General features: G+C 40.5%; 1 protein-coding gene across 1 annotated transcript in view; it reads left to right on the plus strand.

Annotated features, from left to right (window-relative positions):
- Nucleotides 1-22,332, plus strand: part of ADGRA3 (adhesion G protein-coupled receptor A3) — a 98,644-nt gene extending 76,312 nt beyond the window's left edge. The window contains exons 15-19 of the mRNA XM_010991045.3: nt 7,960-8,084; nt 9,371-9,494; nt 17,247-17,392; nt 20,720-20,815; nt 20,958-22,332. Coding sequence (XP_010989347.3) covers nt 7,960-8,084; nt 9,371-9,494; nt 17,247-17,392; nt 20,720-20,815; nt 20,958-22,200 — 1,734 coding nt within the window. The 3' untranslated portion in view covers nt 22,201-22,332. The remainder of the gene's footprint in view (nt 1-7,959; nt 8,085-9,370; nt 9,495-17,246; nt 17,393-20,719; nt 20,816-20,957) is intronic.
- The last annotated feature ends 695 nt before the right edge of the window (nt 22,333-23,027 follow it).

Genomic DNA, 23,027 nt, shown 5'->3' on the forward strand with positions numbered 1-23,027 from the left:
TTTCTGTAGGTCTGAGTATGGTTTCTGTAAGTTCACATTTTACTGTTTTGTACTCACCTTTCAAAGAAAGCCTGAAGCGGTAATTAAAATATGAAGCCTTTCCTGTTTCAGTTTGGAAGTGCTTTCTCATTCGGGTTTTGATTATAAAATAACATGTAACGATGAAGTACTGAGGGAGAAATAAAAGAGATGCAGCATTATCTGAAATTTTTATAATAGTTAACTAGAAAAAGTTGGGCAAGAGAAATGAAATAGAAACACACAAAAAAGGCATTTTATAAGCTTCACTGTTAAGGACATGATATTGCACCAGGTGAAACTTTTATTTTTATTTAATTTAATACCAGTTTAAACAACTATTTCCGAACTTCCTAGCTGTTCTTCCCCAAAATTTAAATTAGTATAATCCTTTTCTTGAAGGAATAAGCTATTCTTTTATCTTTCATACTTCTAATCTTTTTAAAAATGTAATACACAATTCTTTAAAGCTAAAATACAGCACCAAGTTTTTTTCTATTTTCAAAGATTATCCTTTCACTTTTCTTAAATATAACTGTGCCACCTAGAGGCAGCAAGGTGACATGTGTCTGAAATTGTTGACAAAATTACAATAAGGTTAATATGTGGAATTTTTAGGGTTGCTAGTGAAGCAAGATGACAAAGTTAATGAAATCATACTTACCCTTAAATAAAGTCATGTCTAAGATAGAAGAAATTTAAAAAATCGAAAGTCAACATCTTTTTTTCCCCTTACCTGGCACTATTTTGAATAATAGAGAAAAATCCTATTGTTCTTGAAAACTGCCTTAAGATAGGCAGGAATTTATAGCAAGTATAAGTTCCTACTTTGGCAGCTAGCCCATAGAACTTTTTCTGCTCTGGTTTTAAAGAATTTTGTATTTAAAAAATAATACTAGAAAGATTATATTTGTAAATCTTGAATTGATTCCATAGTTTGGCTCAGTAAACATCCTGCTATAACCATTTATATTCTGAGTTCTCCATGGGACCCAGAAAAAAAGTGAAGCAGACAGTGGTTTTGTTTGAATTGTGTGATCAGAAATAGCCAATTGGGGCAGAGGGCTTCCTAGGAGCTGGGGTTAGTAGGAAACAAAAAACTGAATAGCAAGTAGGTAATGAGTAGGGCCAAACTATTTACGATAGCACTTACTACTTTAATTGATAATCGTGGTGAAGATAAAATACCTTGATTCCCCTTTTGTTACTGTATCCACTTAGAAATACATGAAACCGGAGCACACGTTTGTTTTTACATCTCTAGAATTGCTTTTGAATTTTGTTTATATGAAACATGCTGAATGAAGGCAAACTTTGGTTTCATATACATTATAATTGAACATGAATGCTAGCAATATTTTTATTTATAAAATTCTTAAGTAAGTACTACAGTCTCATGGGTCTAATGTTTCCATTATTTCTGACACTAGAATACAGTGGAAAACTTGAACTCCCACCACTCCATCCTATCAATCATGCTTCACAAAATAGGTAACCACTAATATTAGTTTCTCATGTATTATTGAAGAGACTTTCATGTATGTTACAACAGAATGAATAAATGGTTCCCTTTTCTTCCATTTTTACACAAAGGCTACATGCTACAAACATTGTTCTAAACCATGCTTTTTTCCATGGAGTGATATATCTTCTGCTGATGACATATAAATTATGCTCATCAACATAAGGTGATATTCTTAGGATGGTATGATGGTGGTGATGGTGGTGGCTCTGAAGTCTTGACGTGCGTTAATGCATTTGTTCATCATAACAACCTCATGAAGTACAGTGCTATTATTATAACCCCCTGTTGACAGATGGAGAAACCAGGGCATAGAGAGCTTAAGCACCATGACCACATTTACAAAGGTAGTTAGTGTTGGAATTGGAATTATTTGAATTTGGACTCCAGAAATGTCTTCTTAATCTCTCTACTGCTAAATCTCCTTCCTGAAAACTTCTGTATCAATGCCAGAAAGCTTTCTTATTCTTTTTCACCTCTGAATATTATTTTATGTCCTCACCATAATTTATTAGGGCATTCTTCTGTTTCATTTCCAGTAGTTTGTACAAAATTATTTTGCACATTTAATGGAAAATCTGCAGGATAACTTCTCTGAAGTAGAATTGATGATCTGAGGGGGACCGGCGCTTTTCCCCTTTTTCATTAAATTGAGCTATTGAGTGATGTGCACAGATCATAAGTATATATAGCTATGAATACACATATTTAGCTGCCTTTAAGATCAATATTTTTACTTGAGCACTCAGAAGCTCTGGTATGTTTCTTTCTAGTTAATTCCCACCATTGTCCCAAGAGATACCCTTTGATGTCTATCACCATAAAAAGTTTTGTCTGCTCTTTAATTCTATATAGTTGGAATTGTGTAGCATGCACTATTTTGTGTCGGATTTCTTTCCTGTCACTGCATCTGTGAAATTTATCTTTGTTTTTGCGTGTAGTAGCAGTTTATTCTTTTTTATTGCTGCATAGTAGTCCATTGTGCAAATATATCAAAATTTGTTCATTCTACTGTTGATGGGTATTTGGGTTGTTGGAAGGTTCTGGATATGAAGAAAAAGCTACAATGAATACTCATGCACATGTGTTTTGATGGACATGTGTGTTCAGGAGTGGAACTGCTGGGTTGTAGGCATCTGTGTGTTTTGGTAGATAATGCAATACAGTTGACCAGAGTGGTTTTTTTTGTTTTTTGTTTTTTGTTTTTTTTTTTTTTTGATTTATAGCCTCACCAGTAATGAGTTTTCATTGCTCCACTTCCTTGCTGATGCTTGGTATTGTCAGTCTTAAATTTTGGTCTTCCTGTGGCTATACTCTGACGTATCATTGTGGCTTTGATTTGCCTTCCTTTCATTTCCTTTTTGGCACTTTGGGTGTGCCCTTTGGTGAAGTTACTGCTCAAATCTTGCCTGTTTTGTATTTGGTTGTCCATTGTTTTCTCATTGATTTATGGGAATTCTAGATAAGAGTTCTGAATAGGAGCTCTCTGTTGGATTTATGTTTTGCAAATATCTTCTCCCAATTCATGCCTGTTTTAATCAGTTCAAGCTGCTGTAACAGAATGCCACAGACTAAATGGTTTACAAACAGGCCTTTATTTCTCACAGTTTTGGAGGCTGGGAAGTCCACGATCGAGGTGCTGGCAGCCCTGGTGTCCAGTGAGGAGCAGTTTCCTGCTTCATAGGTGCTGCCTTCTCTCTGTGCCCTCTCCTGATGGAAGGGTCAGGGCAGCTCTGTGGTGTCTCTTTTATAAAAGGACACTAATCCTGTTCACAAAGACTCCACCCTCAGAACCTAATCACCTCTCAAAGATATCGCCTCCAAATATTACATTGGAGATTTGATTTCAGGAATTTTGATGAGGGGGGTACAAACATTCAGTCTAAAGCCAAGCCTTTTTCCTTTTGCTCTTAATGTTGCCTTTTTATGAACAGAGTTCCTAATTTTTCTAATTTTTTAAAATAGTGTTATTTATGTCCTTTTAAAGAAATCTTTGCAACAACAAGTTCCTACTGTATAGCACAGGGAACTATATTCAGTATCTTGCAATGGCATATAATGAGAATATGAAAAAGAATGTATATGTATAAGTGAATCACCATGCTATACACCAGAAACTAGCACAACATTGTAAATCAACTATACTTCAATTTTAAAAAAAGAAAAAAACAAAAGAAAAATCTTTGCTTACCCTAAGATCATTAAGAGATTCTCCTTTGTTTTTTTTAAGAAGCTTTAAATGTGTTTTACCTTTCATATTTAGGTCCGTGATGCTGTGATGTGACTGGACTTGACTTTTGTGTATGATATGTGGTAGGAGGAGCAAATTCTTGAAATTATTCTTTGTTTCTTAGGGGAAAAATAAAAACCAACATAGACATCAACTTGTTTTTTATGTCTTGGGTTTTTGTTTTGTTTTGTTTTGTCTTACATTCTTGATTTAAGATCTATTTAAAAATTTTATTTTATTGGCAAACTCTTTATAATACTTTGTACTCTGACAAACAGAGGGCTCCCTGAGGTGTTTTTCTCTGGACTTCCTTCCATTATTCAGATCCTGGTGAGTTTAAACAATTACTGAGTTATAATTATTATTGATACAATAATAATGGATTATTTAAAACTACCAGTGATTTTCTATTTAGTAATTCTCAGGCTAGAAATAACTCTTGCAAATATATGAACCTCTGTCAAGTAAACAAAGAATTTCAAACACTTCTTTCATTTATTTGGTTTCTTAGTAACAATTATCTCTGTAATTTTTTAACATACTTTCGGGTGTTCTGATGTTCTCTGCATTGGTGGAAAACTTTACTTTCATTTTCTAGCTTAGTATTTTCTTAAACTTTGCGCCATGTGAAAGAGTGACTAAGATCACCATTAAGTGATAGCCCGTGGTCAAGTAAGCGCCACAGGCAGGGACATTTCCTTTCTTACTACTATATTGCAAACGTGAATGACACTTTTACTTTTTTTCTCACGGGTGTCTCCTAGTGGCCATTTATGGACAATTTATTTAGTAATTTTTTTTTGAATCTAAGTGATTTGATTTATAAAAAGAGAGAGTGAAAGCCAGAATTATGGGTAGCAGTGAAATTATAGGGTTTGAGGGCTTTTGAGATGTCACCTTCTCTCCCTGTATGGGTAGGTTTTGTTTTTAATAGAGGTATAAGTGTCATACATTGTATTAATTCAGGCATAGAATGTGATGGTTCGATATTTGTGTATGTGTATATTGCAAAATGTTCACCACAGTAAATCTAGTTAACATCTATCACCAAACACACTTACCATTTTTTTCTCTTGTGATGAAAACTTTCTTCAGATACACAGTATAATATTATTAATAAAGCACATTGTATTGCCAGGACTTTATTTATTTTATAACTGGAAACCTGTACCTTTTGACCCCTTCACCTGTGTTTTTGTTATAGTATCACAAAGCCTCTGTTTGTTTACTAATATAATTGAAAATAATTTTTATTCAGATTTCAGCTTTACCTCTTTTGTTTCAATCTTTAACTTCTCTTAACTTCTTTCTTATCCTGATCTTCTCAATTGTCTTAAATAGTCTTATATTCTCTTGTATTTTGTTATCAAGATAGAAGGTCATTCTTTTTTTTTTTCAAGTATTCAATAGAATTTTTATTTTATTTTATTTTATTTTATTTTATTTTATTTTATTTTATTTTATTTTATTTTAAAATTGAAGTACCATCAGTTACAATGTGTCAATCTCTGGTGTACAGCACAATGTCCCAGCCATGCATATATTCATTTACATATTTTTTTTCCCATTAGAGGTTATTACAAGATACTAAACAGAGTCCCTGAGCTATACAGAAGAAACTTTTTTTTAGGAGGTTTTCCTTAACTGAATTTATTTCCTTTATTAAAAAGGGGGGCGGTCTGCTAACCCTGGCAAACACCTGACCCACAGGCCAGTTCCAGGCAGCTGCTGATTATTTATTTGTTTGATGTTTTGAATGCTGGAAAGCTAAGGGTGATTTTTAAATGATTTAATGGTTCCGTTTTAAGTGGTTAGTAAGTGCCTGCGTAACAGCCTCAATTTTGCTCCTGGCCAGCGAAGCTTAAACTGTTTGCTCTCTGGCTCCTCGCACCTTCCCAGGCTTTTCTCAGCAGGGGTTCTCTTTCATTTTGGGGAAGGTCAGTTTGTTGTGACAACCACAGATGCCCCCAGGAAGCAGTGCCCTGTGTGAGCAGTCAGTAGTCCTTGCTCCTTTCTCCAGTCCTGACTTGGAATCGTTAGAGTCAGTGCCCTCTGTTTCAACACCCAGCTTCTCTCTCATACTCTGTTGCATTTATTTGGTTTTTGAAAAAAACTGATTCCTTTAAACGTGAATATTTTAGAGGACATACTTTGAGAGCAGAGTTGGCACTTTGATGTTTTATTAGATGACATCCAGCTACCTGTGTTTCGTTATTCTTTGCAAAGGCCTGTGGAAAGCGTGGGGACACCCTTCTGCTCCGTCCCCAAACCCTGCCAGATGAGATGATTGTGGTGTCTCCAGCGTACAGTGAGGTGACTGTCCCAAACCACACAGCTTGTAAGCAGGTGGCGATGTGTTCTGGAACATTTCCTAGAGGAAGGGAAAGAGTCAAGAGACCACATCCTAGACACTGAAAGTTTATCCTCAGCTATTGACTCTGCATTGGAAGAGTAACTTTTCATAGAAACAAGGGGAAATGTGTCCACTCCAGTGAGTGTCCACTGTTTCTCATGGCCCCGGTAGTTTTTGAATTTTCTCTCTAACATTCTGACTTTTAGCCGAGTGCAAGTACGTTGAAGCCGTGTACCACAGACAAATGCCGTGGGTGTCTCATCTCACCTGGCAGGTGGTTCAGAATTGAGGGTGGTAGGCTCTTGTCTTGTATTTTCCCTTCTGGATCTCGGTTTATAGGCTGTCAGCGCTTGAGGGGCCCTGCATTCCCTTCAATATCCAGTGCTTGGCATAGCGCCTGGCCACGGTGGGCACCCAGCTAACATTTACTGGGTAAGTAGGTGCATTGCAGGTGTGGGACCCGTCACAGCGTGGTGAGCACTCGGGCTGGAACAGAGTTAGGTCTGAGTCTTGTCGCGCTCCAGGCCTCCATTCATCACTGGTTCTGGTGAGGGGCTTGTCAGGGCATCCCGATGTGGTCTTTGTAGACCTGTCAGCATACATTGTCAACCTCTGATCCTTCTGTGGGAACATGTGCTGCCTCCTTCCATCCTCTGTTGAGGCCGTGTCCCGTGTCCTCGTCTGTCTGTCCCCCGTCCACTTCCTCCTTCCTTCCATCTAGTGTTTCAAGTTTCAGGAATTGTCTCAAGAGCTTCCTGACTAGACATACATCGCTGTGAACGCCTTCCCACATCTAGCTGTCACTGTGTAGCTTTCAGAATCGGTTTAGAAAGACAGTTCAGTGATAGGACCTGGTAAGCCTGTAGCCGTGACTCCTAAACCGTGCTTGTCTGGCATGGCGGCTGCGGCCCGGGTGAGGTGTCTGCCCAGCCCACTTGGCTCCTTCGTTAGGAAGGAAGGAAGCCTACAGATGTCCACTGTTTTCATTTTAGGAAGCACTGTCTGCCTCGTTTTTGGAGGCACAGCCTTGGCAGCCAAGCTCTTTTGGAGCTAGTCCTTCCGGCACTTAATGTCTTTGTGCCTCAGTTTTTCAGGCCATGAAATGGGGCTAATAATACCTGGCTCATAGGGTTCCTCCGTGTAAGGTGCTGGCACAGTGCCAGGATTATGGTTAACCTCTGTGAGTGACTGGCTGTTACTATTTGCTGTTACTCATCTTTGACCTCGTTGCTCACATCACCGGGCTGCCCTTGTGCTCATCACATGTCGTTGTGGTCTGATTGTGCGTCTGAGTGCCCTGTGACTCGCAGCTTTCAAGGACAAGAACCACAGTTTACCATTATGTCCCTGAGCCTTGCCCAGCGTGTGGTCCATTCGTATTTGTTGGGCTTGACCACAGGCAGCTAGAGAGGTCTGTTTAGGGTTTATTGACGTGGAGATGCTGCTGTCTTGAGCCTTATCAGCTGGAGAGCGTGCCAAGTGGTAAGTGGGGTGAAACAGCATTAAAAAGGGTGAAGTCCATGGTTGCTGTTCTAAATCACTGCTGCTCTCTCTCTGTTACCCTCATGGGAGAGGCAGTATTCACATTTGTAAAGCAGATGGTCCACAGTGAAACTGTGTGTGTGTGTGTGTGTACACAGTGTGTAAGTAGTTAACACAGTGGAAGTTAGGAAGGCAGTCTTGTGTGAGGAAAATAGCATGAAACACAGTCTTCGAAAGGAAGAGGTGTTAAGGGCCAGAGCTCTGTTTATCAGTGTGTTTTAGTTACCAAGAAACTCTTGGTAGTTACATGTCCAGAAACATGCTCCTAGAATAACGCTTTCTTTTCCCCCCCAGGATTTGACGGGGTCTGATCTCTACACGCAGGCAGCCAGTCTCCTGCACCCTGTGGTTTACACCACTGCCGTCATTCTTCTTTTGAGCCTCTCCGTAGTCCTTGTCAGTTACATATTCCATCACAGGTGAGAAATAAAACTTTGCAAATGGAGATCTGTGGACTTGGAGTCGGAGGAGTTTATGTCACATTTAATTAGGGTGGAACTGAGTTTAAGACCATGCTACCCTTCCAAAGTAAGGACGATTACTTCATAATGCCTACAAGCCTTCTTCATTCCATGCAATTCAAGACGTAGATGGCAGGAGGGTATAGCTCAGTGGTAGAGCACATGCTTAGCATGCACGAGGGAGGTCCTGGGTTCAGTCCCCAGTACCTGCATTAAAATAAGTAAGTAAATAGGCCTAATTACCTTCCCCAAAACAAAAACAAACAAAAAACCCAAGCAAAAACTAAATAAAATATTAAAAAATATTTTTTTAAAAGATGTAAATAATTAGTATGTGTGATGGTGAATTCACCTTCTACAGCATTCATTCAATTTGCTGGCTTTGTTTCTGGGGAAGAATCTAGGGAGTGTGTGTTGGCGGCTGGGGCTGGGGCACCGGGGGTGAGGTAAAGTGGAGCCTTGTTACCTGCAGAGGTGTTTTCCAGAACTAGACTGTGGTGTTATTCCTGTTTCATGAATTTGTGCCTGTTGTGTGTAATATTCTTTTATAGACAGCATTAAAGAAAGTTTGTGGCATTTAAGTGTGGAATATGATTTTTGTTAATTGGAGGCAAAGAAAGCTAGAGAAACTTTTGTTTTATGGTAAGAAATAATGAACTGAAAGCATTTGCTAAGCAGAAACTCACTGTACAAGAGGTTTTGCTAGAATGTATTTTCCTCTGTAAGCTGGACATACATGACATTTCTTGGCATTTAGTTAAGAAACAGAGATTTTGATATAAAAAAGACAGACTTCAGCATTTCACTGTGAAAGGCCAGGGAGAAATATGTTGGGCATTTAGACCACGTTATCCTAGTAGGTCAGGAAAAATATAGACTGGCATCTTACAGAACCTCCCAGAAAGCAAACAAGTAATCCATCTGTCATAAGACATTGTAACTAACAAAAGCTCACATATTTCTTATTATGGAGAATTTGTTTTGCCTTTAGTGCATCCAGTCATTCCTTTTAACTTGTCTTTTTTACTGTATAAAGTTAAATGTTAAGAAACTACATTGAGTTGAGTGATTTCTCAAACGTTCTCTGTGTGTGTGTCCAATAGTGTGTTTTTAAAATCAAATGTGTGAACGTTTACATTTGGCCTTTTATGAGTTGGAAATGTTAATGTGGAGATGAATATTGTAGTGTCCAGCTTCATACTTACTAACCTGCATATTAATTTTTTCTCTTTTTCTTTTAACAGCTTGATTAGAATCAGTCTCAAAGGCTGGCACATGCTTGTGAACTTGTGCTTTCATATTTTCCTGACCTGTGTGGTCTTTGTGGGAGGAATAACCCAAACTAGAAATGCCAGCGTCTGCCAAGCAGTAAGTCAAAGTGAAGAACTGGAATGAAAAAAAAAATACATTGATAGAAAGTAATTTCATATGTTTCATTCGCTATAAAGGAAGCAACGTTTCTTTAAAGTTTTTTCTTTAGCTAATTAAATTTAAACTGAATGTCACTTAAACACTTTACCCAGTATATTTCAAGTTTTGAATTATCATTTCACAACTGACTATATGACTTAATAGGGCTTTTTTTTTTTATTTTTGGGAATTTTGTGCTACTTGTTATGTCTATTATAATTAATTTTTAAAAATTTATGAAATCTTTACTGTGGCTGAAAGAGAAGTGACATTTTCTGACAGTAGGATATTAAAAACTTTTTTATCCTTTTATAAAAATAGGAATTAGAAAAAAATTTCTAATAGGAATTAGAAAAAAATTTAACTGTAAGAAATAAAAATGAGAAACTTTGTGGTAAATATGAATTAAAAATGTCAACTATTTAATTTCAGATAAGTTACTGCATGTGTAGCCTTAGTGAACAGTATTCTTGCACTACAAAAAAACCAAATACTATTCCATGTATGAATAGGGAATATGTAAAGGTTTATTTCTTCACTTGCATGTTGTTTTCCTCACGCACACAGCAAGCAGTGTCACGTAGTAATTTAAGAGTTCAGACTGCATGGGTTTGGCTCTCGGTCTTGTTTAATGTGTTTTTATGGGCAACTTATTTAACTTTTTTTAATTGCAAAAGAACACATAACAAGAAATCTACCTTCTTCACCAAGTTTTAAGTGTGTGGTATGGTTGTTAACTCTAGTATACTGTTGCACAGCAGATCTCTGGAACATTTTCATCTCACATGACTGAAGCCACACCCTCTCCCATCATCTCCCTCTGCCCCAGCCCCCAGCAGCCTCCATTCCTCTGCTTCTGTGAGCCCGACTCCTTAAATACCTCGTATAAGTGGAATCATGCAGTGTTTGTCCTTCTGCGACTGACGTATTTATTTAGCGTAATATCCTCACGGGTCATCCGCGTTGTAATATGTGACAGGATTTCCTTCTTTTATTTATGGCTGAATAAATACTCTGTTGTGTGTGTACACCACATTTTCTTTATTCATTCGTTGTTCCCAGCCTTTGGCTAGGATAACACTGCAGTGAACATGGGAAGACGATCATCCTTTCAAGATCTTGATTTCAATATTTAACAGTTCTGTGTCTCAGTTTTCTTACCTGTAAACTGGGAATAATAATTGAGTTGTCAGGTGATGTGATTATTATATTAAAACCTGAAGTAATTGACAGATAAGCTGTTAGAAACAGTAGGAGAGTTTAGCAAAAGTGAATGTAACATTGTTTAGAATGTAGTTTAAGATGCAAAAGTTTGCTACTAGTATGCAGAAGTGCAACTATGAGAAAAAAAATGAATGCAAAGATCTCATTTATGTAGTATCAGAGAATACCCAGTACTTAGAAATAATTTTAAAATGTTCACGATTTGCAGGTAAAAATTTAATATGTCTTAAAGAAGACCTAAATAAAGTGGCAAGATACACTGGGTCCAAGGATAGGAAGAATTAAAATCAGAAGGGTGGCCAGTTCCTCCTAAATTAATCTGTAGGTAAGGGAATTTTTCATGAAACACAATAAAATGGCCTTTAAATTTATATGAAAGCAAAGAAGGGCCGAAGATAGCTAGAATGCTTCTGAAAAATGGTAGAGTGGGAAGATTTCTAATCATCCAAACTTTGGAAGCTGTTGTAATTAAAAGTGTGGCATTTGGTGTAGGGATAGGTAAATCAACCAACACAACAGAATAGCTTGCTGGGAAGCAGACCCTTGCAGAGATTTGGTGTAAGACCCAAGGTCGCACGTCTCATCCTCTGGGTGGAGAGAGACCACTGTACAGCTAAGGGAACTGGGGAAAATCCATTTGGAAAAAGATTAAAATGGATCTCTACCACATGCCATATTAAAACAGTCAACTCTGGGTAGATTGAACAGATGTCCAAACCAAAGTGTTAAAATTTTTATTAGAAAATATCATAATCCTTGGGATAAGGAGGGATTTCTCAAATATGACACTAAAAGGCACTGGCTAGAAAAGGAAGGAGATATATTTGACTAAATTAAAGGTAAGATCTTTTTTAAAAAATTAAGATTGCTAAGGAAATGAAAAGACAAGTTCCAAGTTAGAAGAAGCTATTCTCAATACATACCACTGACAGAGCATTAGAATAAACAAATAGATTAAAACCTGTGAGAATCAGTGAGAATGCCTCAGACAGCCCAGAATTTCTTCTGGTGGTGAGGGTGACAAGCATTTCATAGCAGAGGAAACCCAGGGGGCCAGTAGACCCCTGACGAGATGCTCAGCGTTGGTGGTCATGGACATGCAGGTTAAGAGAGTTACCATTTTATGCCTTTTCTGGCAGCAAAAATTAAGCCTGGCAATGCCAAGTATTGAAGGACATATGGAGCCACATGTTTTATACATAGTGGGTGGGAATGTAAGTGGATTGTTCTGCAAGGCTTTACCTTCTAAAGTTGAACATTCACATACCCTGGGACCCACAGCCCCGCTCATGGGCTTGGAGCAAGCTTACCCATCTGGAGCAGACATGTGCCTATGAATATTCACAGCAGCACTCCGCACAGTAGCAGAAACCTGGAAGCAACCCAGATGCCCATCACTGAGAGAGTGAATGAGTAAACTGTGGCATTATACAAGAGTCAAAATTAATGAATTACAACAAGGCATTCACAGTGGTACGAGTCAGTCCCAGGAATATAAGTGAAAAAAATAAGTCTTGTAAATTACATTCACCCCCACCCCCTGCCCCGCTAGCTTTTTTCATAAAGATAAACGTAACTGAAATGAAGCAGCACACTTTTCACAAAAATATACAGGTGCAATAAAACTGTAAAAAAGGAAAGCAGAGAGATGATCAGTGCAGGAGATAGGATGATGATTATCTTGGCTGATGGGGATCTTAAAGTTTGATGAAGGTTTTTGTCAAGGTCTTCTGTCTTACCGATAGATTCTTGGACACTTATTGTTAACAAAAACTTATTAAATAACTAAATAAAGACAGGCTGTGCTTGGGCCAATCATTACAGTATGTCATTAACCTAAGGCTGAGGATCAATCCAATATTGTATTCAGGAGATCCAGTTAAAAATACGTGTGTGTGTATTTAAGAATTGTTGAGAGGATTAAATGACTCCAGGGTACCTGGCATACAGTAGGCGCCCAACGATGTTAGCTATTTCTGCTACTGTTATTGACACAGTTACCTCTTAACTGTGCAGAATATTTAGGCCGTTACTATACATCTGAAAACAAACTGGTTTGGAGTCTACAAAATCAGCTTGACAGATGCACACAAGATACTGCTTCTCTTTTCTCAGCCTTTCGCCCCTTCTTCACATGGTCTCAGTTTACTGTTATGGTTTCAGAGAAACAGTTCCTCCCCTCGCCTCCCCTCCCCTCATTATCCTGTGGTGCTTATTAAAATTCCATGGTACCTTCAGAACTTTGTAATTGACTGTCATTTACTATTTATTGTCCCTGGACTCTGCACAGGGACAGGAATTATGTTGATCTGATTCACCGATGTTTATCCAGGGATCAGTAGAAGGCCTGACACGTAGTAGGTGCTCAGCAAATATTGGGTAAATGAACAAAAAAGGCCTCTGTTGCAAATAGCAGAAATCATTCAACCCTGGAGCCATTTTTTGAGCGTAGACTATTAAGAGCATACCCAGGACACAATGGTAGTAATCGTCTCAATTCTGTCTAAAAATATTCATTGATTCCTTAGAGTAGGCACATAAATTTATTTCACTAAGGAAATGAATAGAAAGAGGCCATAGTAAAGATGACTGCCTTTCATCATCCTGAATGGTATTTTATGCCATTTCTAGAATGAAAAGGACAGGCATTGCACTGAGTTTTCAGGGCCTCTAGAACGAGTATCTGTTAGTTAAAGATTTGCCCAGAGAGCGGGGCGGGCAGGTCTCTAGATGTTTTTTGTATGTTGTTTTCTTCTGGTTTTTTTTTTTTTTTTGACCATGTTCTTTCCTTCCCCTATGGAAGACATAACATCATTCTTGTTATCTCTGACTCAGACATAACTTGCTTCTTACTTAATTCAGTTAGCAGCCAGCGGGGTCTGCCGGAACAGCCCGTATGACCAGCCATTTAACCTACTAGGGGCTTACTGTTTCTTCTATAAATAATGGGATGGGCTGTTCTTCCATCTCTAAAACTGAACCTTGAAGCGTGCATATTTTACATGCAGTCTTTTAAGTGCACATAATCGGTGTGACATGACCTCACTGTTAGGGCTCACGTATTTTAGGAAGAGTGTGAGCAGGTTCCCACCCTGCAGTGACTGGTGGAGGTTATTAAAGACCCCACCAGCCAGGTCCTGCCCACTCTGCTTGTTACGTTGTCCATTCCAGGTGGTACCATGGCTGCATTCTGTAGCCTTTCACTCCCTTTTGCAAAAGGAGCCAGAGGAGAATTGAGAAGCTGGGTGACAGAGGAGAAGGGACGTTGACTCAAGGTTGGAAGGGATCTGGATTCTAGCACATCTAGCACGATGTGCTGCCAAGTAATTGATTGTTAATTTTCTGGGTCTTGGTTTCCTTAGCTACGCAGTGATGGGATTTGGCTCATCTTACTTAAGCTACCTTGTTGCTCTACCACTCCGTGATTGAATCTATTAAATGTAGTGCCCAGTGACCTTCTCAGGTGTCCTCTGTTATCCAGGGGACTGCTGCAGGGGCACATGAGATGCATTGGGAAAGGTTCAATCCATGGATATGAAGAGCTTTCCACTTGCCAACTACTGCAAGTGTGTTAACTTTCATATTAACCCCAGGAGGTATTTCTTACTCATATATTTTATAAGTACAGAAATTGAGTCTTAGAGAGTTGAAATAACTTGCCCCAAATCACTCGGGCTTTTGGGTGGCAGAGGCATGATTCAAATGCCAGTCTTTTTTGACTCTTGAGTGTTCCTCTCCAGCCCTCCCTAGTAACGGTGCTTTGCTGTTTAGTGAGGACCAGCAGGGCATAATAGAAGGGTCACAGGCTTTGGGTTTGAGCTGCAGCCCTGCCACTGACCATGTGACCTCTGGTGGACCTCTTTCAGCTTAAGTCTCCTCTACTGTAACACTAACCAGATGGTGATGCTAAGAGGCTAAAATGGAAGCACATACAAAATTGTGTTATCCATTTTGGGGTCCATCACAGGCATTCAGCAGTGGAAGCTCTTGTATGGTTTTTGTATGCATATATGATTATGCGAGTGTTAAAGATTTTTTGAACACTTTGATGTGAATGCTGCACTATTGTAGGTTTACTGGTGGTTAAAAATCCAATTGTCATGATGTCTAGTCTCTGGTATGTGACTGTGTATGGTTAGGTTAACATGTAAGTACAACTCTTTAGGATCATTATTTTGAATCCATTTTGCAGCTTTGGAAATTGATGTCCTAAGTAAGGTGACTTTCTCAAGTTATAATCGTTGCATTTAATAAATCATTTACTTGCCTTAGGAATTATCTTACTTATTTACAAACTTCCCACATGTATTTCTGATTTATTTGGAAGACATTGTGACAGTGAGGCTGTATTTCATGTATAGCCCAAGTGTCTGATGGAGAATAAAATAGGAAGAACCTCATTCCAAAATACAGGAGCACCCTCACTCCTAGACCTCAGGGCCTCCTTTATTCTGGCTCTTGTGGAATATTTGGTGACTTGCCTGTGTGACTGTTACCAGGTGACATCAGTCTCCTAAAATTCCACGATTGGTAATAATTGTCTAACTAGAGGGGTTCGGTGTCTTTCAAGTGTGAATACTTCTCTGCGAGCTTTGAAATGCCATGGAAAACACTTCAGAATCTAAAGGTTGAATTTTACTTGGATCCAAAACAAGAAAATTCTCCACCTTGCACCTCCTGTGTTCAGAGAATTTTCAGCTTCTGTTTTTAAACTCATTTGCAACCCCGTCTTGTTCTTTTGACCTCTGACTTTTGACCTCTGCGTTAGAACTCCAGGAACCGCAGAGCCTGCCATTTTGAGTCAGTAGCAGTGATTTGTTTTGAATGTTTTGGTTTCTGTGCACCAAATCCAATTATACTATTTTTATTTACAGTATTCGGTGTGACACCGGATAGTTCAAAGGGTTATTTTATGCTTTTTGTTCCACTTAAACATTTGTAATTTTTACTTTTCTAGTGCAGTCAGCAAAACCTAGTGGGAACCAAGGAGCCACTTTTCTTCTTAAGAAGAAGAAAACTCTGACTGCTCTGGCTTGGCCAGGCTGGAGCCACCCTCTTAGCGCTTCCAGTCATTGCAGGGACCGTGACCACCCTAGCTTTCTGCCCTGCAAAGTAATCCCTGCGCCTTCATGTCACTAAGTTGAACTGCAGATTGGCTCTCATTAAGATGAACCTCTGGCAGCAGTCTGAATGCTTCTGTGACTGACCTACGTTTGATAATGTCAGTCCATTTCATTTTCTTGAGATTAGAGAGCCATCCTTTTAGAATGATATTTCTTTTTTCTTGGACATTTTTATTAATAGGAGTTTACCTGTGATAATTGTATAAGAAACAATAAGAAGATAGTAATTAGATAAGAAAGCTAAATTATTCCCTTGATGACACACAGGTATTTATTTTTTCTTAAAATAAATTTTAAACGTCTCTTTGCCCACTGCTTGCCTTCATCTGGAATTTTATCTTTAACTGGTGTTGCTTCAAACAGAAATCACATGATAAACATGCCCCCATCACCCCTCCAGGAGGAAACTCGGTGTGACCATTTACGTGTGTTGCAATTAACCGTCGTTAATCGAGCACTTATTATGTCCCAAGTATTGTGTCCATTCAGTCCCTACAGAAACCACGGGAGATGGTTGATAATCCACTAGGCAAATGAGGAACATTAATTTCAAAAAGGTTGACACTGTTTCCTTAAAACCATACTCCTAATAAGTAATAATAAAAGTGTTGCTGTATTTTTCAATTAATTGCTTATCATGTACCAGGCAATGTGCTAAATGCTTTATATAGACGATCTTACTGAAAACCTCAACAATGGTTTCACATTCTTCTCAGTTTACACATGAGGAAGGCAGTGCCTGAGATGCTATGCAGGTTTGCTCAGGTATCACAAGGGGTGGATTCTGATTTTAAAACCAGGCAAAATTGTTGACTCCTTAGCTCACTCATTTAATCACCAATCTGTTATGTGACTCGCTTACCATTTCAGTATGTGAAAGCTCTGAATTAGAACTGTTCAGGTCTTTGACTCTAAAGCCTATCCTCTGTGTGCTGTGACTTTCACACCCCAGTCACCCTTGACCTCTACATTCCTCCTTAAAAGGAGGAACTCAACTCTAATTTATAGCATAGCATCTTGGAGAAACATGCCTTTGGTTTATTATTTTTCAAAGCGAATTCTGTGGTGTATTGAGTCATCTCGGTGTAAGTTGTAGTCCGTGGGCCTCCTGGATCCAGCTGTCGGCTAGTCTGTTAGAGGACCTGCTTGCCTGTTTGCACACCTGTTAGATTGCTTTCTGTGTTTCATTAGCAGGCAGAGGGGTTGATCATGAGAATACTCCATACTGTTTTTGAATCAGATTTTTGAAAGTAACTTCCCAGTCTTTCTGATAAAGCTTACTGGCAGCTGCTACACTTGATGACTGTTAAGGGTAATTGTTTTTCCCCCTCTTAGTTTACATATTCTTCAATCTTCTTTCTAGGTTGGAATAATTCTTCATTATTCCACCCTTGCTACAGTACTATGGGTGGGAGTGACAGCTCGAAATATCTATAAACAAGTCACTAAAAAGGCTAAGAGATGCCAGGATCCTGATGAACTGCCACCTCCACCAAGACCGATGCTCAGGTATCTGATACCATCATGTACTGTCTTATGTTAAACGTTCGTCAGATATTACATTGAATGAAGCATGATCGTAACAGAAAATTGCTGAGGGAATTTTAGAAAATAAAAGAATGGGCTTGTAAGCCGGGCCGCCTGGTTTTGAACACTGGCTGTGCACCCTGCCGGCTGATAGTGTTCTTGAAGTTTTGTATCCTCTTGGTGCCTGACTCATCTACAAAGCGGGAATGATTCTCCTTCATACAGTTGTGGTGGGGAATAAGTGACTTAGTGTATAAAGCAGCTAAGATGGTGCTGGCCATAGAATAGGCTCTGAAAATAACTGTAATTTCCTTGAGGTCATGTGATAGATACTAATCTGCTCAGTGTAGTTATTCTCTACAAAAGACAAAACAGTTTTGGGGTCACGCTGTTCCTAGCATTATAATTTTAACAATCGTCAGTGGATAATTGTGCTGGATGAGTAGAAATGATCAGTGTCTCTGTGTTGAACGCTGGGTGTGTACCTGGCACTAGGGCAGGGACTGAAGGCAGACCTGCGTCCTTGAGGGCTTTACAAGCCAGGGTATGAAGAGCTGACTGCAGCTGGGTACGAGCTGTTGTGCAGGTGCGTTGTGTGAAAGCACCAGTGGAGGAGTCATCCATTCTGGGGGGGCGATGGGGGGTTCCTAGGAACTGCTTGATGACCAGTGTAAAAGGCAGAGGTAGTACTCCAGGGACGGGGTTATGTGCTGAGCTGAGTGCACTTGGAGAAATACATTTTGGCTGTGGCTACAACCTAAGAGTAAGAGTAGCAGGAATTAAGGGTGAAAGATGATTTTTGGGCCTTGGGAGGCTGCATTATAATGTGGGCTGTATATATAGAAAATAGATACATAAGAAGGTCCGACTGTACAGCACAGGGAACTATATTCAGTACTTTGTAATAGCCTATAATGACAAAGAATATGAAAAGGAATATATATATATATATATATATGTATAACTGAATCACTATTCTGTACACCAGAAATTGACACAACATTGTAAGTCGACTATACGTCAATTAAAAAAATGTGAGCTATAAATTGGAATACCCAAGAGTAGGGGGCATATAAGAATAATTCTGTGGGGGTCACTGATGGTCCCCTGTGAGGAATGAAAGTAGAACAGGGGCATAAAGAATAGAGGGGATACAGGGTCAGAGACTTGAGACAGTTTCTCCCCGGTGGATGACCTGCTGGCTTTAAGAGACATGGGAGAGAATTCGAAGGCGGCTGCAGACCGTCTGCTCTAGTTAGCTAGGGCCCCTCTGCAGACGATGCTTCTATCCACTGAGAAAAGCATAGAGGAAAAGAAGATGGGGCGGGGTGGGCTCCGGGCAAGTAAGCACAGGGGAGGCAGGCTCGCCAGTACTTTGTTGTGGAAAGTTTACATGTTGGGAGCCTGATGCTCAGCAGAGAGGGCGAGCTACCTGTACTCTGGACGAGACAGGAGACTTTTTCACATGTGTTCGTTGAAGCCATGATAATGAACAAGCTCTCCCAGGGGGAAGTTAGTTAAGAGTGATCCGTGGGCCATACCAGAGTCGCATAGATGGGCCATAGCAAATAAAGAGATTTGAAAGAGAACATTAGAGATTCAGTGGAGAGTGGTTCCCTGGAGCACTCGGCCACTGTCAGATTACAGGAGATATGACGCCTCTGTCAGTGGTATGAAAGGAACCAAGAGATGGTTTGGCCTAGAGACTTGGAAATCCAAGCCTCGTGCAGCTGTTCCTTTCTGTTAGGTGATGATTAAAACCACAAAATTAGTGAAAGTCAGCTTGGGCTCCAGACCGTATGCAGTTCCCAGTGACCCGCTTTAGACAGTGCAGGTTTGCCCTTTAGGGCACCCTCCCTCCTCCATGTCCCTGAGCTTAAGGAACCCCTAGCATCAGGGATACCTGGAGGGTTGGCAGGGGCCCTTCCTTGAGTCTTTGCTGGCCCCAGAGAGCATGGGAGCTGGAAGCAGCCTCACCTCACAATAATCTGGTAAAGGCGAGGCAGGTGATGGTGCTGGTGTTTCCAGGAGTTTGTCACCGAAGGGGAAGGAAAGTAGGTGGTAGTTGAAGGAAGGCTTCAGAAGATGGGGAGAATGGGAACATATTTGTAGGCTGAAAGTCAGAAGCAGTGGGAAAGTAGATGAAAGCTGAAAAATAAGGGCTAATAACAGGCAGTCCCGGAGGAGGGACCGGGGAGGAGTGATGGAGGAGTGCGGAGCCCAAGATGAATTTGGGTGAAATGATACCTTTCCAGGTAGAACGCAGCTACGAATTAGTCTAGCAGGAGGAAGGGAAGCGTCACGTATGTTGGCCTCCCGTTAATCTGTGAGATACAAGACAGGCCTGTGGTGTTATAGGGTCATTAGCTGTCTTTTAAAGCAATAATATCATATTAAAGGATTTTAGTACCTGTGAACAGGACTTAAGAAAAAAATGTGTGTAAAGGTGTGTTATGAATATTGCCTTTATCCAGCCAATTCAGCACTTGGACTTTGTCTCTGAAACTGGCAAATGCAGAATTAAGATGGACTCTACCCCGTAGTAACTAGCCAGGGTAGAAAGTTCCCCTTTCCTCTTCAGAGACCTCAAAGAAGCTGCAGCCAAAAAAAAAAGAAAAAAAAGTTTTTGTTTTTTTTTTTCCCATAGGACCAGCCACCACTCTGTCTCCCTCAGGTCCCACCCCACTGCTGGTCTGTGGGAAGGGGGTCAGAAAGGGCCTGGGCAGTGCAGGGAGCTGCTGGGATCCGGGTACCCCACCCCCACCCCCCGCCCAGCCCCCAGTTCCTGAGGGTAAACAGACACAGCACAGCGGTAGGACATCCCGGAATATGCAGGTGTAGCCGGACATTAATATATAAGTAACACCATTGCATATTTAGTCTGAGCTGTGGCACAGTGAGATCTTAAAGTCGTTTTTGTAATGGACTGCTTTTCTGATTTATCAGCTACATCTGCAAGAAGCCCATTTCCCTCCTCCCTGAGCAGAAACAAAGTTTAAACTAAAACCCCTACTTGCAGAAGCTGTTCCTTCGCCTGTCCACAAGGTGGCAGAAGCTGATCAGCTTTCCTAAACTCAGAAACTCAGTAGACTTTATGCTTTAAAAAAGAAATCCAACGTAAGTTTAAAAATTGTTTTAAATGTTATAGTTAGCAAAGCAGCCTCCAAAAGTTAACCTTTGTTCTGCTATTGGAATAGGAATAGTAATGAATCTTTCAGGAATAAATAGCTTTTGCAGTACTGAGAGACTGCAACGTGTACACCTTAATAAATTGGAACGATGAACTGTTATTTCCGTCATTCCTCCTAGGTTTTACCTGATCGGCGGCGGGATACCTATCATAGTCTGCGGCATTACAGCGGCCGCGAACATCAAGAATTACGGCAGTCGGCCAAACGCACCCTAGTGAGTATTTAACGTTCTCTGTGTACCTGAGTCAGTTGCTTCTCTTTAAACTGTTTCCCAGGCACTAAAGTTTCCTGCAGTTTCTTAAGCACTTTGCTGACATGTGTTGCGTCTGAGCTGGTTCCCCGTTTTCTCTTCCTAGTTGCTGGATGGCGTGGGAACCCTCCTTGGGAGCCTTCTACGGCCCTGCCAGCTTCATCACTTTCGTAAACTGTATGTACTTTCTGAGCATATTTATTCAGTTGAAAAGACACCCTGAGCGGAAATACGAGCTGAAGGAGCCCACGGAGGAGCAGCAGAGGCTGGCCGCCAATGAGAATGGCGAAGTCAGTCATCAGGACTCCATGTCCCTGTCCCTGATTTCGACATCAGCCTTGGAAAATGAGCACACTTTCCATGCTCAACTCTTGGGGGCCAGCCTTACTTTGCTCTTATATGTGGCTTTGTGGATGTTTGGGGCCTTGGCTGTCTCTCTGTATTACCCTTTGGACCTGGTTTTCAGCTTCTTCTTTGGAGCCACGTGTCTGAGCCTCAGTGCGTTCGTCGTGGTTCACCACTGTGTCAGTCGGGAGGACGTCCGGCTCGCGTGGATCATGACTTGCTGCCCGGGCCGCAGCTCGTACTCAGTCCAGGTCAACGTGCAGCCCCCCAGCTCCAGTGGGCCGAGCGGGGAGGCTCCCAAGTGCACCAACAGCAGTGCGGAGTCTTCCTGCACCAACAAGAGTGCGTCGAGCTTCAAAAACTCCTCCCAGGGCTGCAAATTAACGAACCTGCAGGCGGCTGCTGCTCAGTGCCAAACCAACTCCCTGCCCTTGAACGCCACGCCTCAGCTGGACAACAGTCTGACGGAACACTCGATGGACAATGATATTAAAATGCACGTGGCGCCCCTAGAAGTGCAGTTTCGAACGAACGTGCACCCAAGCCGCCACCATAAAAACAGAAGCAAAGCGCACCGGGCCAGCCGCCTGACGGTCCTGCGGGAGTACGCCTACGACGTCCCCACCAGCGTGGAAGGCAGCGTGCAGAACGGCTTGCCCAAAAGCCGACCGGCCAGCGGGGAAGGACACTCCCGGAGCCGAAGGGCTTATTTAGCCTACAGAGAGAGACAGTGCAACCCACCCCAGCAAGACAGCAGTGATGCTGGTAGCACACTTCCCAAAAGCGGCAGGAATTTTGACAAGCCCGTTTCCACTAGCAGTAAAAAAGATGCATCAAGGAAGCCAACTGTGGTTGAGCTGGAAGGTCAGCAGAAGTCTTATGGCCTCAACTTGGCCATTCAGAACGGACCAGTCAAAAGCAACGGTCAGGACGGACCCCTGCTGGGTACGGATAGCACTGGCAATGTCAGGACTGGATTATGGAAACACGAAACGACTGTGTAGCGCTGGTGGGCTTGCAAGGCAGAAGTCCATGCAAACTGATAGTCACATTCCTTTCAGCTATGAACGTGTGAAAACAGTTTACAGCCGCCTTAGGGATTCAAAGGAATTTTGAATAAACTTCTAAGTTTGGGATTCTGTGTATTGTATATCCCCTAAGTGTTGCTTTTTTATGAATTTAGAAAAAAGAAGAAAAAACAAACCTCTAAAGCATTGTTTTAAGTGGTCAAAGCACCAGCAGGACATTTTTGGAATCCGAAATGTAATTTTCTCAGAATCTGTAACGTCTACTTAACATTTCAGGCTTGTATTTAATACAATAAACAGATGTTTGTCATTATGTCAATGTTACATTTTTATACTTTACAATAGAAGCATTTGATTCTGTTTTAATGAAGTTTGTGCATTGGGACAGCTTAATGAGAATTATACGTAAATCAGTTACCAGTTTTTTACATGATTAGCTCCACTGATTATGGCATATACACCAAAGGGCTTATGGATTGATGTATTTTATAAATATGGTTTTAAGTGCTACGCATTTTTAAGACGATCTCACAGAACTCTTTTTTTGAAAATGGAAATGCCTAAAAAGCTTTTCCTAAATTGCACTGCTTTTGCCATACCACTTTTGTCTCACTAATACTATTTTTGAGTGGCTTTTCAGTGGTTTATATTTGGGTTTAGTTTTCTTATTCATTCTTTTTTTTTTTTTCCAGCCCATATGTTATTTCTTTTTAAATGGAAGTATATTTGACTTACAATACTTTGTTAGTTTCAGGTGTGCCACATAGTGATTTGATATTTTTATACATTATGAAGTGATCACC

The sequence above is a fragment of the Camelus dromedarius genome, chromosome 1 (assembly GCF_036321535.1).
Source record: "Camelus dromedarius isolate mCamDro1 chromosome 1, mCamDro1.pat, whole genome shotgun sequence".
NCBI classification, from domain to species: domain Eukaryota; kingdom Metazoa; phylum Chordata; class Mammalia; order Artiodactyla; family Camelidae; genus Camelus; species Camelus dromedarius.